At 40.1% G+C, this 18,942-nt stretch overlaps 1 protein-coding gene across 13 annotated transcripts in view; it reads left to right on the top strand.

The window, feature by feature from the left end:
• MYBPC1 (myosin binding protein C1) overlaps positions 1 to 16,105 on the top strand; it is a 79,090-nt gene extending 62,985 nt beyond the window's left edge. For 9 of the 13 annotated variants that reach the window (XM_036019472.1, XM_036019473.1, XM_036019477.1 and 6 more), the window contains 8 exons: positions 649 to 737; positions 3,416 to 3,611; positions 6,203 to 6,342; positions 7,373 to 7,532; positions 8,982 to 9,118; positions 10,760 to 10,946; positions 12,833 to 12,891; positions 15,695 to 16,105. In XM_036019472.1, the coding sequence (XP_035875365.1) occupies positions 649 to 737; positions 3,416 to 3,611; positions 6,203 to 6,342; positions 7,373 to 7,532; positions 8,982 to 9,118; positions 10,760 to 10,946; positions 12,833 to 12,891; positions 15,695 to 15,745 (1,019 nt within the window). In that variant the 3' untranslated portion in view covers positions 15,746 to 16,105. Of the gene's footprint in view, positions 1 to 648; positions 738 to 3,415; positions 3,612 to 6,202; positions 6,343 to 7,372; positions 7,533 to 8,981; positions 9,119 to 10,759; positions 10,947 to 12,832; positions 12,892 to 14,506; positions 14,550 to 15,694 lie in introns of all 13 variants that reach the window. The other 4 variants (XM_036019474.1, XM_036019483.1, XM_036019476.1 and 1 more) reach the window with 3 other exon arrangements.
• Positions 16,106 to 18,942: the final 2,837 nt, after the last annotated feature.

The following is an 18,942-nucleotide window of genomic DNA, read 5'->3' on the forward strand; positions in this document are numbered from 1 at the left end:
GAGACCTACATCATTCCTGTGAGCCTATAAGACTTTGGGTTTGCAGCAACCTGTGCTAGTGTCTTCCTGGTGTTGCATTAATGGACTTTAATACCCAGTAGGCTAGAGTTCCCTATTATATACTTTACCATAGTCACAGGGAGAAAGTTACTATAAAATTCCAACAGAAGTATCTCAATAGCAAGGGCTCAATGTTAAAATTTTTTGTTTTCCGGTAGAAAAGAATGGAAGAAAGAACGGGCAGCCCCAACAGCTAATGTGGTGTCTGTAGACCTTTAATGGATTGTTCATCGGAGAATATACTCAGTGTTGGAAACTATGAAAAATGTGTCCAAGGTCCCAAGAGAAAATTTGGTACTTTTCTATAATGTTGCTTTAACCTTAAAATAACAATAAAAAATAGGAAGTAGCAGTAAAATCAAAGAGGTCAAGGATAAATTTTGTTGTGTTAAACTGCTAACGCATGTCTTTGAAGAAAACATTTGGGACCGAAGTTACTGTATGTAATCTGTTAGTGGCACATCTAAGTGGAACTGCAGAGACACCTGCACGAGGAGATCTAGTGAGCATCACATCTGTGTGTGCATGTGAGGCTGTGCCCAGTGTACCGTACTGATCACAAAATCCTGCTATTCTCCCCTCACTCAGAGCCTCCAAAGATTCGCATCCCAAGGCACCTGAAGCAGACCTACATCCGCAGAGTTGGAGAAGCTGTCAACCTGGTTATACCTTTCCAGGTAATAATTCGGGGGTCGCTCGTTTTCTCTCTCAGTGCTGAGGCGTTTAAGAAGAGGAGGGAGATGCCGTAGTACTGGTGTTCATCATCAGTCAGGGTTTCCTCCCAGGGGGACAGGAAAACCTGGGAAGAGATCTGGGGAGTGATCATCTCCTGCTGTAAAAGAGAAATCTATAAAACGGTCACAGATTTTCTTTCTTCACAAATGAGATCGGAAGCTCTGGGACTGAGGTGGGGCAGGGAAAACATTGAGGATTTACCAAAACAAGAAATTCTTGAAGTTTCTTTCTGCTCCCATACATCTGCATGACTAACCTTCATTTGAAATGAAGTTGTCAGTGTAACAAACAGTCAGGAAAACAACATGTGCTTACTTCCCACAATTACCCTAAACCGAAGTAAATCCCAAAAAAGGGATAGCTAAAATTTGATGTCTCCTCATCACTAACTGAAATATATGGCCATTGATAAATCATTGCTCCACAGAAAGAATCTGTAGTTTATAAGATTAACCAGGCGTTGCCTGCAATAAACAGTTTTGGTCTCACGTACACACACACACATACAGACAGACAGACACACACAAACACACACACACACGCACACTGCACCACCACACCCTTACTCATTTGACTCCTTTTTTGCCTCTAAACAACACCATTGAATGGAACTTTCTGCAATGGTAGAAATGTCCTCTGTGTGTGCTGTCCAACTGTAAGCTGTGGTAACCAGCAGCCAAACATAGCTGTTGAACACTTGACATGTGCAACTAGGGACAAGTATGAATTTAAAATTTTCCTTAGTTATGACTAATTTTAGTTTAAGTAGCCACATGTAGTTATAATATCAGACAGCAAAGCCTTAGAGTTAGAATTTAGGTCCCTGTACACATTTGAACACATACACAAGCACACATATGCACAGGCATGCATGCACATGAACTCATTCGGACTCAGAGCCCCCATGGGAACCGAACTAACGGGACAGTCAATTCAGGCCAACCTCGTTGGACTCAAGGCCCACTCTGTAGAAAAGGCAGTTATCTTCTGTAAACACAGTGCATGAAATCAGAGTGAAAGCCAGGGAGGATGCGAATATCAACAGTAGAGGGAGAAGGAGATGACACTCATTTCTCTCCTCCCGCAGCCTCAAATAAAACCAGGAGTTGAGACAAGGCAGGCAGTTGGGACCAAACCCAGCCCTGGACTGGGGCTGCCAAGTCATTTCTATCACTAGGACTCATCCCAGTTCCCAGATCTTGGGGGTCTGTGCATTTACTTCATTTCTGTCACCGGGTCTGAGAGAGGAAAGAGCCTGAGAACAGAGACCTCATAGGGACGGCATCCCCCGGGGACTGCTTAGCTGCCAGGAAGGGGGTGCCAAGGCTGTGCCATGTTTGTGCATCTGTGTAACCTCTAGAGTTCTCAGAAATATTTTCTCATTCAGTTTGGAAAAGAACACTCTGTGGGGACAGATTTCCTTGTCCCCACTTGAGAAGGGAAGAAGCTGATGGTCAGAGAAGTTAAGTGGCTTGCCCAAGGTCACACAGCAAGTAAATGGTAGTGGCAAGAGCAGCCTCCATATCCCCTAACACTGAATCCAGTGCTTTTTCTACTCCATATGTTATCAGAGAACTCATTTTTTCCCCAGTAGCTAATAGCAACTTGTACGTTTAAGCAAATAAGACCTAGAACTGCTTTTTTTGTGTGTTAACAATATCATTCTCTACTTCCCATGTGCAAGTGGAGCACCCTCGGCCATTTTAAGCTCTGGGGGCAGGGGTTCGATGTGTGTCTCTCACACTCTTTATCATAACCCATCGAGGAGCCAGGCTGGAGGGAGGCTGTGCCTTACCTGACTGCATTCATGTGTGGTTCCCATCTGCTGGTGAGTCTCGGTGCTCAGGAATCCTAGAAGTTCCTTTGTAATACAAATGAAAACTCAGATCCAAGAGTGACATTAGAATTTCTCAAAGCCTACTCTTAAAGCATAGTTTCAGCAGCTAGAAAGAAAAAAACAGAGAGAATTATAGACAAGTCTAAAATGAACATCAAAGTGGACTAATAGTCATTAACATTTAGATGATATTAATAAAACACTTACATAGTATGCAGAAGCTTTCTAAAGATGTCAGTCTTTGTAGTTACCCTGTGAGGTAGGTACTATCCTTGTTCTCATTTTTAAAAATGGGGTACAAAGAGTTTAAGTATAATAAGTTGCCCAAAGTCACACAACTACTCAGTGGTGGAGTCAGGATCCACATATAGATTCCAGCGCCCCAGAGCCCATGCCCTTGACCACTATGCTGCATTGCGCAGGCTACGGAGCTAAAGACACCCGGCTGTAAAGCCTGATTCTAGCACTTACTTAGCTGCAAGGCCTTGGACAAGTCATTTAACTCCTTATCCAAAAAATGAGGGTAATGACACTATTCTGACACGAAGATTATGGGAAATAGTGAACTTCATGTACCTAACGTAGTGCCTTGTACACAGAATGCAGTCAAGGCAGCGAGCATTAGTACTGTTGCTGCTCTGGCTGCTCACCACCGGGCTGCTTTCCCACCGTGCCTTGACTAGGGTAAGCCACTGTCATTTTTTTTTTTTATTCATAGTGAGAAAAAAATCTTGAGACAGTCTGACTTCCCCCCTCCTCTACTTTTTCTGTCTTTCTCTTTAGGGAAAACCAAGACCAGAATTAACTTGGAAGAAGGATGGTGAAGAAATTGATAAGAATCAAATCAACATACGCAACTCTGAGACTGACACAATCATATTCATCAGAAAAGCAGAGAGGAGCCACTCGGGGAAATACGACCTGCAGGTCAAAGTGGAGAAATTCGTGGAAAGTGCATCGATCGACATCCAGATCGTTGGTAGGTTTGGAAGAAGGAACTAGAATGCTCTGTCAAAGCAGTTTTGGGATTAATTGTCTTTGTCATTAAGGCTTAAAGTAAAAATTTGCATTTGGCTGGTTTGACATAAAATTCTTTTTTAAGAATTTTTTAAACAACAGATAAATTAGTAAGACTTATTTGAATTTCAGAATAATTTTTCACTGCATAAAAGGAGTAGTCATGGGAGACTTGGGACATCGTTGTTGAAGGAAATTAATGGACAGACGTTTCAGTGAAAACCATCTGCATTGCTTTACAGTCCGGTGCTCTTACTCTGTTTCTCAGTCCTCAAGGATAAATCTATTCCTGTGTCGAATTCTTGCATGGAAAATATTGTAGATTCTAGACATAGTTTAACATGTGTCTACTACACTTAAAATTCGCTATTAATAAAATTTAGTCCTGGCTGGCATAGCTCAGTGGATTGAGCATGGGCTGCGAACCAAAGCATCGCAGGTTCCATTCCCAGCCAGGGTACACGCCTGGGTTGCAGGCCACGGCCCCCAGCAACCGCACATTGATGTTTCTCTCTCTCTCTCTCTTTCTCCCTCCCTTCCCTCTCTAAAAATAAATAAATAAAATCTTAATAAATAAATAAAATAAAACTCGCTATTAATAAAATTTTAATGAAGAATAAGGACATTTTTATAAATAGAAGGAAGGTGTGCCAAAACAAAGTTGAACAGTTAAACACTGAATTGGCTGACCCTGCAGGGCTAGTTGGATGTTTACCTGTCTATATAATGAGTAAAGTTAATTTTTACTTCTGTCCAGTTAGGGGAATAGAGGTACAACCTCTTATGGAAGGACCTCTCTCACTTGAACTCTTCTATATTTTCACAGTATCAAGAATAAATTTAAGAGCAAAACTAAGAGAAGCCTTGTTTCTAGCCATTTTTTTACTATTGTATTTCAGCAAATTTGCTGAACTTGAGGTTTTCTCACCCAAAGAGCAACTTCCTGTGGCAAGCCTTCTTTTGAGGGAAAGTTCACACCCTTTAAACTAAGCCCTATTTTGCTGCTGGCTAAACCTTCTTGATCTGACCTGGCTCCGTGCTAATGGAAGCCCGTAGAAGCCTCTGGAAGAGTGCTGCCTTCTGAAACACAAAGAAGGACATTCTATTTTTCTACTTTGCCCTGCAGTTATTTTACGAGGTAGTTGTAAGTGCCTGGTATATCTCTTTTACACTGAGAGTGTTCAATAAATAGTAATATTATTATTCTAATTATTTTATTAGTTCCAAATGTATGTGTCTGCCATGACTATGACAATCTACCAAAGCCATTTACTGTTAGGGAGCAAGTATCTGAGGTCAATGTGAACTTTGAAGACGCAGCTGACTTGGGGTGCAGCTGAGAGGTGGGACTGTAGGACACGCTGGTGAACACAGGAGATAGAATATCACGGTTATAGAAACTTCCTGTTGGTCACAGTGGACAAGAAGGGAGGAATAGCCCTATGGTTCCACCAGTCAAGCCCATGAAGACTGCTTGTTTAATTGTATTCAAAAGAGAGAAAAGTCTTACCTGAAAGCACACCATGGTTTGTCCTTTTCAGTCTCACATTTTATATCTCCTATAAAAATGATTACAATTGCATTTTAATATAATACCTGAAAAATATTTCAGGGCAGAAAGGCTGATGCTTGCACTGAGAAAGGTAATAGACATGAAATTCTCTAGAAATATTAAGAAATACCATGAAAATATATAGTATAAGGTAGGGCAAAAGTAGGTTTACAGTTGTGACTATGCAAAACAGTTTATTATTCTATTTGTATAATAATTAATATAAATAGGATATTTACATAATAGTTTATTCTATTATTTTCCACACAAATAACTGTAAACATACTTTTGCCCCCCCTGCTCCATGTAAGTATTATCCTTTTTTGGACTTCTGTGCATGATTCAATTTGAGGGTGGGGGTATGTCACAATCAACACTTAGTTTTCTTGACTCTTGCCTTCCTGAATGATACTGAAATTTACTGGAAGGTCAGAGGTCACAGAAAGTAAACTGAAGAAAATTTTATTTCCTCATTAATGCACCTCACTTAATAAAATGGAAACACTCGATACATACAAATAAATCTTGGAGGGAGAGTTGAAAGAGTGATAAAAACATGTTTTCCTCTTGCCCCTTAAAGGTGCCTTTTGGGTGCAACAGAGAAACCCATTCACAGGCTGTGGGCTCGGTGCCTTTTACCAAAAGTTAGAGCTGCTCTGCCCAGGCAGGCTCTAAATTTCAAGTCCAGCATCAGCTTGCATTTCCAACCAGGCAGGGCCGCCATGTGATTCAATGCCAGTAAGCTGTGTCCCTGGAGGCCTGGCTAATAAGGTTTGAGATTTCATTTCAACTTTCTTTTCAAAATCTTTTTTCCCCATGAAGGTTAAAGTCAAGGGTTCCCTTAGCTGGAGTGCATTCCATTTCTCTGAAGTTTAAGAATGGTGAAAGAAATGTGGGTAGAAATGCAGGGAGGAAAGGATGTTTTAAAATACCCTCCTGCAGCAATGTGAAGGTTTGGAGGGAAAGTGACCCCCCAGTTATGCCGTGAATTTGTCCTGTAGACCGTCCGGGTCCTCCCCAACTTGTGAAGATTGAGGATGTCTGGGGAGAGAATGTTGCCCTGTCATGGACACCACCAAAGGATGATGGAAATGCAGCCATCACAGGGTACACGATCCAGAAGGCTGACAAGAAGAGCATGGTAAGGCCAGGCTTTCTCTGGTTCAGCAGGAGCAAAATCACACTGCATAGAAGGAAAGGAGGAAATATGAGGTCGTCTCTCGTGAGGAACCCAGGGGGGCTGTGGAGAAGTGAGGTGACCTAGTGGAAAGGATAAGGCCTATGGAGCCACAGAAGGTCAGATCGGAATCCCAGCTTTGCCATTTGAGGCCACATATACATGAACAGTCACTTAACCTCTTCAATCCCTCCCTTCCTCATCTATAGCGTAGGTTCACAAATACTTACTTTGCTTGGTTATCATGAACAAATAAGTTCATTTGTTCAACAAATATTTACTCTGTATTCTGATTCAGATTTGCACCCATTTCTCCTTGTAAAATAAATGTTCAATAGCATGGACAAAAAGGCATTAGTTAGGAAAGAAAGATTCTAAGGGGAACAGCATGTGCAAAGGTCTTGAGGAGGGAAGGAGCTTAGGATGTTCGAGAAGCAACCCAGCTGGAGTAGGAATTACTATAACCTATATTTTATAGATGAGGAAACTGAGGCTCAGAAAGTATAAATGACTTGCTCAAGATCATCAGATTTTAAATGTTAACATATTGGTCTTCCTGAATCAGAATCCAGCCACTGCATTCTACTACTGACTTGCCTGTAAGTGAGTGAAGAAATAAAATGAATGTTTGGACACACAATGGCATAGAGCCATTTTTCACTCTCATAAGAAGAGTAAGACATCTTACTGAATGATATTGATATCATTATGTCTTTAGACATTTACACCAGGGGATAGCAGTAAGAATGTAGATTATGAAATTTCATCAGGTTACTAAAACAAGGGAGGAAGGTTGGTAAGGGCAGTAATAACAACATACATGTGTTTAATACTTTATAATTAATTTCCGCTTGAGTATGTTGTTATTACTCTCAATATAAAAATTAGTGCTATTTTTCTTTTGGCAAACGAAACATCCCTGTTATTTATCCTAATCATCAGTTGGAATAGTTGTATATTTTTAGATGATTTTCCTCCAACTTTTTTCTTTCAGGAATGGTTCACTGTCATTGAGCATTATCACCGAACCAATGCCACCATTACTGAACTGGTCATAGGAAATGAATACTACTTCCGGGTCTTTGCTGAAAACATGTGTGGCCTCAGTGAGAATGCAACAATGACCAAAGAGAGTGCTGTGATTGCCAAGGATGGTGAGTTAGCAGTGGGCTGGTGAAAGGGGGTTTGGGACCCAATTCTAGTGCATGGGGGTTTAGGGAGTTTCTCCCACACCACCAAGCTATTCTTAGACACCAGCTGGGTGTCCTACAATTCAAATCAATTCTGACATGCTCCACCCACAGACAGCATCAGGCCCCACAGGTTATGGGCTCAGTCTCACCTCCCACTTGAGATGCCAATTGTAAGTCTGGGTTGTCACCTGTGCTTCTAACTAACAGACGATATACCAAAGGTTCCAATGACCCTCAGGTTTGATCAGTTTCCTAGAATAGCTCACAAAACTCAGAGAACCATGTTATCTACTGCATCACTGGTTTACTAGAGAAGATGATAACTCAGGACCTCCCAGAGGGAAGAGGGGCGCAGGCCAAGCACGGGGAAGGGGCACCGAGCTTCCATGCCCGCAGAGCTCCACCGCTCTCCCAGGATCTCCAGTGTTCACCAGTCCAGAAGCTCTGCCATTTGTGGGTTTTTTTTTATGGGGGCTTCATTACATACCCAGGATTGATTAAACCTCCAGCCCCTCTCTTCTCCTTGGAGGCCTGGGGGAGGGACTAAAAGTTCCAGCCTGTTCATCACAAGGTTGCTTCCCTTGGCAAACAATCCTTGGGTGGGGTCAAAAGCCACCTCATTAATATAACAAAAGACACGTTTATAGCTCTGCTTGCCTAAGAAATGTCAAGGGTTTTAGGAGCTCTGCACCAGAAATGGGGGTGAAGACCAAGTATATATCTGTTATTCTAAAACACAGTATAATACTGGGCATCTGGAAACCTTGGTTTTCAGTGACTAGAGGAGACTGAAGGAAAAAAAAAAAGAGATGTGGTGAAAGGGAATAGGAAAATGATAAACATTTTTAAATTATGGTAAAAATTCCCAAGTAAATAGTAATTTTAAAAGTCAAATTTTTAGAGGAAAATTATATTATTATTGCATTTTTAAAACATACTAGCTGCAATTCATTCCTGCTTCTGGGCTATAAGTGTATTAAGTGGCTAAAATCACAGGGATAGGAAAAAGTAGACATTGAGCTTGGGTTACTTCCGTTCTTGGACACCTTCAATGTAGCTCCACATGAGACCCATGAAATGGGTGGAGCTGAATTTCATGCCTATCATTTCATTTCCTCATGAACCACTCCCCTTAAAGCTCTTCCTTATTACTGTCCCATTAAAATGCACCGTGGATCAACACACTCCAACACCGAATTCTTGTCAGTATTTGTTTCAGTTTCAGATGACCTCTCTGTCCCGTGTGGGGTTGGCTATCCCTTTGTGCCCTCCAGAATGAATGCCGTGTGGTATTCACTCATGTTTTTACATGCTTTTTCTAAGTTCAGGGGAGTTTCACTGGTGAGTAAAGTATGCCAAGAATAACATGGTCTCAAGCCAACTCGTATATTTCTAATGCTTGTTTTTAAGGTAAAGTCTACAAAAATCCCGTGTATGAAGACTTCGATTTCACAGAGGCGCCCATGTATACTCAGCCTTTGGTCAACACCTACGCTATCGCTGGCTACAATGCCACTCTGAACTGCAGTGTGAGAGGAAATCCTAAGGTACCATGTTGTACTTTTTAAAATCACATCGGTGAAATTTAAGAATTAACCCCAAACTTTCTCTTTTGTGTTTGCCACCTTATACATGTAAGTAGCAATATAAACTGAGCCTCCAGCTACTACTTGTGTCTTATTCTAGGATTGGGGGTGGTGATGTGGAACATTAAGTACACTATTTAAATGCAGTAGTAAAAAATGTCTATATTTCTTTAGTAAATCAGGGATATCTTCTAAGGAAAAAACAAACCACCTATTTTAAAAAGAACTGAGGGGTGAGGAGATGGAAGTAATGTTGTTTCACCTGAAAAATTAGGTGGAAATATTGATTCATCAAGTTTTCTACAATAGACTAAAGCAAATGACTATACTGTAATGCAAGGCAGAATTTAAAATGTGCTATATTGAGGGAAGGGAGAAATCACATCTAACAGAAGAGAGTTAGAAAGGTTTTAAGGTTTCATGTTGTTTGAAAAGAACAACAAGTTAATGAATGTTGACCATAGAGACAGTTATCCGTCCCCAGAGGGCACTGAGGGAAGGAGGCCTAGAATTTGAAAAATTGCAAACAGTGGTATTTTCCCCACACATCCCATGAACAGAAACAAGAAAGTCAGAGAGAAGCCAAATTGCGGATGGAGGATGATTCCTAATTCATGCTTCATTGGAAGTGATGTTGGTACATCCAAGTAGGAATGACCAGGAAGTAGACAGAGAAGAGGTTCACTGTTCACGGGAGCTTAGGACAAAGGCTAGGGCTGTGACTCTCAGTGTAGGAGTGCCTAGGCATGGGAGTGCTATATTCCGCCCCTGGGAGTCACAGCTCTAGAAAGGGATACCACTGAGGCAAGAGGGTAGTGAGCGAAAAGCCGAGGACCTATGCCTGAGCCTCAATGAATTCAACCACTTGAAAGGCTGAATGAAGGAAGAGAACAGTGGGGAGAACAAAGAGAAGGGCCATCTCTAGGGTCTGAGAAAGGCAAAATCATGTAAGAGGTCGAAGAGGGAATGGGGGGGGGTGTGCATTCACATGAGGAAGGAGAAGATAATATGAAACAGGAGTGGAAGGTCAATGATGTCAGCTATAGTTCAGGGGCCAAGGAGAATAGAGTCAATTCCCTGGGCAATGCATTATGATAGATCTTGAATTATCCGGTAGGAGAAGATCCACTATGTCTGGATGATGAAAACAGATGTCAGAGGACAGATTAAATGGTGATGGGGCATAAGCAGCCCGTAAATAATTAGAAAAGAGTATCAGGAAAAGGAAGTGAAGAAAATTAGGTGGTTATGACACTCATGGGGATTCTGTGAAGAATGCCCTGCAATACGTAGTCTCTTGGATAAATGAACCTCATGGACCTGTAGATCAAATTGAAATGCCAGTGAATCCATGTGGGAAGACCGCTCCAGAGCCGTCCTGGGGACAAATCGGGGTTGCTTCTTCAGAACTGCTTATTGCTCTCTTGCCGACCACTAAGTAGAATTTAACTTAAGAGAAACAGTGCTCAAGTGGATGTGGATTCTTTTTAGACGTGTTTCTTTCTAAGCCATGCTTTAAAATTCTGTCACTGGCTTTGATGGTCTGTTAATGTGCTAACTACAGATATGTTTTGACCTAATTTACTTCAATATTAACTTCAGCCTAAAATAACCTGGATGAAAAACAAAGTTGCTATTGTGGATGACCCAAGATACAGGATGTTCAGCAACCAAGGGGTGTGTACGCTGGAGATTCGCAAGCCCAGCCCTTATGATGGAGGCACTTACTGCTGCAAAGCAGTCAATGACCTTGGGACAGCTGAGGTCGAATGCAAACTGGAGGTGAAAGGTATGACATCCAAGATCTTGGGTATAGAATAAATAAAAGAAAATCATTTAATTATTGACCTTCCTGCAAAATCCAAATCATTTGCCAAAATGTTTTGTGGTAGATAAGGAAGGGGAAGAGAATTTGGAGAAAAAATGTTTTTATATCTTGCTTTCAGTCTTGATTTATTTTTGAAGGTTATCTGATTTTTTAAGTAGATTTAATTCTATCTCTTGCAACCAAAGAAATATTGATTATAGTGGAATGCTGGTATGTGCACAGCATGGTGAGAATAAATTAAGTCAAGAGTGTATTATTTTGGTGATGTAGTTCACCTATATAAAGAGATGCAAAAACTTATCTAATGATAGGAATTTATACTGTTTTTAATTAGTTCACTATTTTGTGAAACCTTCAATACTTATGGGTAAGTTTGCTAATTTAGTGTAGAATGTTACACATGTAGAATATAGCATCCACATATTTTAACCAGTTGCTTTTAAATCTCACTTGAGAACTTCCATTTACAGGTCTGCATTTCATTTGTACTAGTTTTTAAACAATGTAAATCAAGAAAACACATAAGGATTGATGTGGCAGAAAAGTTTCAGCATAACCTGTTTTCTTAATTGGTTTTCATATTAAATAGAATTTTTATACTAAAGTTTTACTCTTGACAATCAGACCCTACTTTGGGACACCGTGAGATAATAGGTGACATCATTCTAATGTCTTGTCTCTCTTTCTTACTGTATTACATTGCCTTTCTGTGATAACGGAAGTCTTTTTGCTACCTCTCTATAATGAAGTTATGATAGAAAGACAGATACCATATGATTTCACTCACATGTGGAATCTAATCAACAAACTGAACTAACAAGTAAAACAGAGACAAACTCAAAGATGGAGAGCAGATGACAGCTAGTGGGGGGGGTAGAGAGATCGAGCAAAAATTAAAAAGAACTCATGGACATGGACAACAGTGTGGTGATTGCTGGGGGGAGGAGGGTATAAGGGGAGTCAATGATAATAGAAAAAATACAATAAATATTAAGTAAAAAATAAAAAAAATATGATCTAAGAGTCAGAAAGATAATCTTGTAAATATTTTTATTTAAAAAGTAAATGCTTAAGGAATTTGTGTAAGAAAAGATTTTAGTCCTAAGTTTAGTATAAAGAAACTTATTGAAAAGTATTCCCTTTGTAACCTTTAAAAACAGTATTCTTTCTCTTATGATCTCTATCAGTTCTGAGGTAATATGGTATAGTAGATTCATAACTGAGAGCAAAATTTTTTTTCCTCTCAAATGTAAAATATAATATTCTTAGAAAATTTCAAACCTTACTCTTGAAATAGTGCTTACAAATTTAAATACTACTTTTTAGTTTTAATTAGCTTTACATGCAGATTATGGTCACAGTTGCAAATACATCTGGTTTCTAAAGTCCTAGCCTTATTAATTCCAAGGTATCATTGGTACTTATGTTTCAGCATCCCAAAAAGCAAAAACCTAGTACAACTTCTGTGTGTTTTGAAAATAACTGAATGTTGCTAATGATATAAAATGATCATTTCATAAATGGTTCAACATTTGGGGTCCCCCCAGAAAGATAATAATGTCATGCATATAGATGATATATTCTTTATAGTAATTGCATAGTGAATTATGTGGTAATTGAATTTAATATTATAAATAATGTATTGTAGTACCTAAGTTTATAGTAAGATATCAGTTGTAATATACTATTGGTAAAGCTTTTGGTCCTAAAAGTAAAAGCCAAGATTGTTTATCATCAGATTGTTATCTGATAATAGGTGACTTGAATCAAGTTAAGCTGTGAAAAATGAAGGTAAGAATGTCAATGGAGAACAAATAAATACTGGTACAAATATTCTAATTCTACAGTGATATATCAAGGAGTAATTACCCCTGGACAACCACTGTTCCTGGCGGGGCAGCAACAGGTTTTAAAAATTCATATCCCACTGGATATCTCTACTTTCTGTTCCATTCCTCTTACATGAAATCGCACTTTGCATGTAAAGCTTGACTTTCTTCATTTGCTTTTAATTACATTTTTTAGCAGCTCATGGCATACAGTGTTTATGTCATGAACAAGGAAGGCCAAATTATTCAAGGCTACTAAGTTACGTAGGAGCTGAGTTTTGTCAGAAAACAAGTACCACAGAAAAGGTCCCCACAAATAAAGCCAGAAAGCAACATTTGAAGATACCTCGTTTTAGGTGTAAGATTATCAAAACCTGGGAACCAGTGACATTTCTTTAATATTTTCACCTTTGGTATGTAAAGAGATATGATCTTCCTTTAAGATAGTTTCCAGTGTAGTTTCCTTAGACCACAGGTGGCAAACACAAGGCCCTCGGGCTGAATCCGGCCCTCCACCTTGTTTTATCTGGCCCGGCGCCTTATTTCTACCCAGCGGCAGTGCTGAGCTCTCGCTTAACAGTTAAGGAGTAGCTACACGTATACAGTCCTAAAATTACATTCGGCCCTTTGAAGGCAACTGCGAGGCTGATGCGGCCCCCGGTGAAAATGAGTTTGACACCCCTGCCTTAGATTCATGTTGAAATTCAGAACACTGGACCTTTTTAAATTGCTAAGTTATAAAGAAAGTGTTCTGAGTGTTTTTGATATGGAGAGGTCACAATTTAAAACAGATCTAATAAAAGTTTAGAAACTTTTATATGTAAGATTTTCCAATGAAAGATTCACCAATAGAGTATCTGCAACCCATCTATCTGTTGGACGTTTTGGATGTTTTTATGGGACAAAGGTATTTCATATATGCATGAACTTAAAAGGAGGGAAAACTCTAGGTCCCATTACTAAACGTAGTAAGCATTAAGTCAGTCCCATAGTACCTGTATGGTTCTCCCCCATTTGGTAGTGTGGATTAAGGAGTTCTTGGGGGCTGGATCTATGCCTGAGTTTACAATACTTCCTCTCTGAATTCCCAGAGGTAATGCCAGCTTTCAAAAGAAGAAAGGATTAGGGCTGTTTCTTAAAAGTTTTGTAGATTATAGATAGTCACTTTCTAGCCTGTCTGTTTAAGCCATTGGTTTATTTAGATTAGTCATATACAATTATTCCAGGATACATATCATAGAATACACTAGTCTATTTACTTGATAATTTTGCCTTTTAGAATTTCAACATATATATATGTATACTAATGCTTTGTCTATCATCAATGTTTTTCTTTTGTTGAAAAACACAATATATATATGTTATAGGGATTTTTTTAAGCTAATGGTTTGGAAGCTCTTACCATAAATATTCACTGTACAATCAAATGGGCTTTGCCACTGATTTAGGCAAAGTGGTTGTGCATATTAATAAGTGTTTTACATATTAATGATCTTTTTGAAGTGACTGGATCCCTGCCCTTCATTCCATGCGCTTCTATGTTCCTCCATCTTTCACATGACTAAGGATTAATGAAATCATCTCATCATAATCGCAGCCATAATTTCATCCAACGAGTACTCAACTTTGGTTTTAGCACTTCATTAATGCTCACAACTTCTCTCTCTCTTTCTTTCTCTCCCTTTTCCTTAGTTGTAGCACAGTAAGGATTTTTGAATGTATATTATCATCTAAGGTAAGCTTTCATATGGTTTTGGCATATGAAGCTTATGACTGTCATAAGCCATACAAAGCTTGTGGAGTATGGCATGATTTTCATTATGTAATCCAATGAAAATAGACTTTAAAATATCTAACTTTGTAGTTTTTATTTGTATTCCAGTATCTTGACATTAACAGCTAGTACTTATTCAGCACAACAATCTCCTATTGACATGAAGCAAGTTGTTGAATGCACTAGAAGCATGAATTAAAGCATTTAATGTAGATGAAAATGCGTGATTCCCAAGCATCCTGACCTCTTTGCATCAAGGAATGGACATGTACATAAGTGGCATCATTTCTACCAATATGTGACTTGAAATCTTTTTTGAAAAAGGAGAATGACTTTTCCAAATTTGCATTAAAGAAGTTTTAAGAATGCTCCGATGGCATGCTGTTTTTGTCTGGACGTGAATTTATTAGCAAGTAGTTAAGTACTTCTCTAAAGGACCATGAATTGTTACGGTTTCATGGGTTCTCTCATGAAAGGTACTTTTATTTTTTTAAATGTAATTCAGAAACATGAAAGGTAAGTGTGAAATATTAGTAGGTATTTCTCTGGCCTTCAGAAGGTATTGGATAGGATTTACTATTTTTAACAAAATCTTTCCAATTTTTTTAACTTTTGACAATGAATAAGTAGCAAAAGTTAAGGGAGTAGTCCTGTATTCTCCAATGTGCTTGAGTCAGAACTCTTTGTGCTTAACTAAAAAGAACATTAACCAACCGGAAACAGTTCTTCCCGTGGATTTATAACATGTATGCATTTGTTCTGCCATTCGATTCGAGCACTTCAGTCATCTACAGAGAATCCCAAAACCTCTCCAAGAGCAATGAATACTTTCTAACCAGTTAGGAATTTAAACTAAGGTTAAATAACAGTAGGGAACAAAGGACTTCTATGGGTCTGGCTGGAACTTGCTTTTTCTTCTAGATGTCAAGTGCTTTAAATTCTAAATGTACGAAACTCAGGAGATTTCCAAGTAGGGACTGAATGAATCTTTGTAACCAACTGGAACATAATTAGTCACGTTTCCAGGCAGCTAGTCCAGAAGTATTCTTTCAGTGACTTTCACGTAGATGGTTTTGACTTTGCCTTTTCCTTTTTGTCCTCCTCAGGTGGACTTTCCTTCTGCAGGCTCCTCTTGCAAGGTGTACCTCCTAACATAATTGATTCCTATTTGCGAGACTTGCAATCAAGCAATCCTGAGGAATACTAAGGGCCGGGGCACTGCCTCTGCTCCCTACTGCTTTGAAATCTGGTCGCAATGAGAAAGCATTTTCTGTTTTAACACCAGGCACCCAAGTGTGACCTTTTTTTTTTCCTCCTCATGTTGAAGAAAAAAAATATTTGCACGGATTGCTTAATTAAAATGGCAAACAAAATCCCACTTGAAGTCAGTGTTTTGATCCTTATTGTCTGTGCTTTGTCACTGTACTTTACAAAGAAAACAAGTTCTACCATAAGGAAAAGCAGGGGATTGTAGTTTAATTTAATAGGCTGTAAATGCTTTTTTAAATCCAGAGTAATAAAAAATGCAGTACAATATACTATAATGGAATCTTAAAAACCCATCTTTCTTGATTCAAGAGATTTTCTAAGCAGAGCCGTGTTTTTCACACAACCCTCCTTAACCCAGGGCATCTGTGCCTTTTCTCATTGGAATTCACTAGAAGACTTCTTAAAGTCAAACAAGTCTTCTCAACAGAAGGGGGAATATATTCGATAAATGTTACAATAAATCTGAAGTGTTTATGATAAAATGACACAGTATTTGTTTTCGTGTTTGGGGTTGCGTGGTCAGACAGAACTGCGGACAAAAGGCGGGCTGCCAGCACGCTCCCCAGCTCGGGCCTGGCCCCCAGTGTCACTGGCTCTGCATCCTGGCCCAGCTCACCAGAGGCCCTGCCAAAACAGTCGCAGTGACAGAGAGCTGGTGCAGACTACAGAGCAGCCACAGATTGAAGGGCTGCCGATGACATCCTTTCAAAATCAAGAAGCAGAGAACCCTTTGTGCAAGGTCACAATCCCTCCAGTGGCTTCTTCCCTTTTCTTGGTGCTGCAGAGAAAGTTCCAGCTAAGGAGTGGCACAGAAGTGTGAGTAAGGTTCCACACCACACCTCCTCTCACCTTCTCTCCTGTGTTCTTTTGGCCTTTTGTTCTGGGAGCTAACTCCATGGTGACCGTAGGGTCCTGGCACCACATTTATAATATCTGCTCTGCCTCCTTCCCATTTGAGAGCTGGGAAGTCGTGATGGTGGTCATGCCCTTGCGTCGATGTGGGGTTCCCCCATGTTAATCAGAAATTCCACTTTCACAGTATTGACTAAGATAATTTACCTAAAAGAAGACTGGATTATCTAGAGAGACTGGAAGACCATATATCTCCATTGCAAACTGCCTACCAGCTCTACCTGCCACAACCAATCAGTGTGGCCCCCGCAGCCTCGTTCCTGGGTCAGAGGCCCAGTGCAGCTGAGCTGGTGGCATCATTTAAACACTCTCACCAATCTCACCAAGCCATGTTCAATTGCTTATGCCGTTTATAAACATTGCCTAAGAGTGACTATAAGGCATAATTAACAAAATATTGGTCCCCCAGTCATTACTTAGTTTCTTTAACTATATTTTGTACCAGATAATGTTATTTTTCTGCATATGATCTCTCTCCTCATATTAAGGGCACTCCCATACTGCAAAGTTTCAACTAGAAAAAAAAGTCTATTTTGAAATTACAAGGAGTGCCCTGGCTGGTGTGACTCAGTGGGTTGAGTGCCGGCCTGTGAACCAAGGGGTTACAGGTTCGATTCCCATTCAGAGCATATGCCTGGGTTGTGGGCTGGGTCACCACTAGGGGGTACAGGAGAGGTAACCACACATTAATGTTTCTCTCCCTTTCTTCTCCTTCCCTTCCCCTGTCTCTAAAAAATAAATATTTTTTAAAAAGCTACAAAGAGCAAAAACTATCAGAAGCTGCCATTGCTATTAGTTGTCTACAACTTTGTTCTAGTTTTGTTTAAGTTATTGCCTGGGTTGCAGGCCAGGTCTCCCACTTGGGGGCGTGTGAGAACTGACCTCTTGCATATTGAGGTTTCTTTCCCTCTTTCTTCCTCCCTTCCCTTCTCTCTAAAAATAAATAAAATCTTCATTTTTAAAAAAAACTTAATGAATGTTTTCCTGTAAATCAACAGCGAAATGGGGGAAGCCACTAGTTCCAAGAAACACTGAAACAAGGGTATGTGTCCTTAACCACTCACTCTTAAGTTGAATTCTGAAACAAATTTATTAAGAGTAATAAGTGACTTACTGAATGTCTGATGTGTGTATGGTTCGTGATGGATTCAGCTAGGAACCCGGTGATGAATAAGCCACTTCATGCCTTTAAGGCATTTATGATGCGTAAGAGTAATAGCGCATGCAGGTGTAAGAGAGCACTGTAAGATTTCAGAAGCTGAATAATGTGGTTTGTGTGTTGTTATACATGTATGCATTACACTAGAATGTAGTATAGGACATGCCACATGACTTTATTGTAAATCAAATTAAATAGGACTCTGAGCCCCCTGTTAGCCAGGATAATTGAGAAACTCTCTCTGTCCTGCTTGGAAGGTCCTATCTCAAGTCCTGGGCCAACAAGAATCTTTCCTGGTGCCTAGAAAATGGAGAGAAGAAAAGTCTTTGCATTTCAGTCTCCACTGGTGGCTGCAGAAACGCCTCTGGTCCAACCCAGCGTCATGCACTCAACTTGCTAGACGAGTGTGGGAACACTGGACAGTTCTACCACTCAGTACCAGCCCTGGCCCTGGGCAAGAGGGGCTGCTACAATTCCAACAGCTTCATTACAGCCCATCTCCAGCCACATTTCACTGCATGAGACAGGGAGGCCATAGAACCAAGGGGGTGTGCCTACTTGGAACACATACCATACTTACCTTCTTATACATTATACCTATGCTCACCATTAGGGCTTTAGTGGGCCTTTCCCCTGGGTTCAAACCCCTACAGAAGAATTGTGTGGCCAGTACATGTACCCTGAGGCCCAAGGGGTAGTGTAAAGGCACCTGTTTCCCAGGAGGTTGGGGTGTACAGATGTGATCAGAGCTTGTGTGCAAGACTTGTGCTTGGGGCATCCGCATGTGTGTGCCTGGGACCACTCCTGGTGTGGTGGAGGAAGGAGCTGGGATGCAAAGAACAGGGAGACCAGAGACTACCAGTGGGTCAACATTCAAGGTCTGTCCAGAAGATATCCAGCCATATAATATGAAAAATAGAGACATTTATTGAAGAAGATACAAGGAACATGGTACTTAGGACAATGACACCTCAGTCCCCTTCAACATAGGCACCTTGGGACCCCACACAGTTC

This window comes from Phyllostomus discolor, chromosome 2 (genome assembly GCF_004126475.2).
Source record: "Phyllostomus discolor isolate MPI-MPIP mPhyDis1 chromosome 2, mPhyDis1.pri.v3, whole genome shotgun sequence".
NCBI classification, from domain to species: Eukaryota; Metazoa; Chordata; class Mammalia; order Chiroptera; family Phyllostomidae; genus Phyllostomus; species Phyllostomus discolor.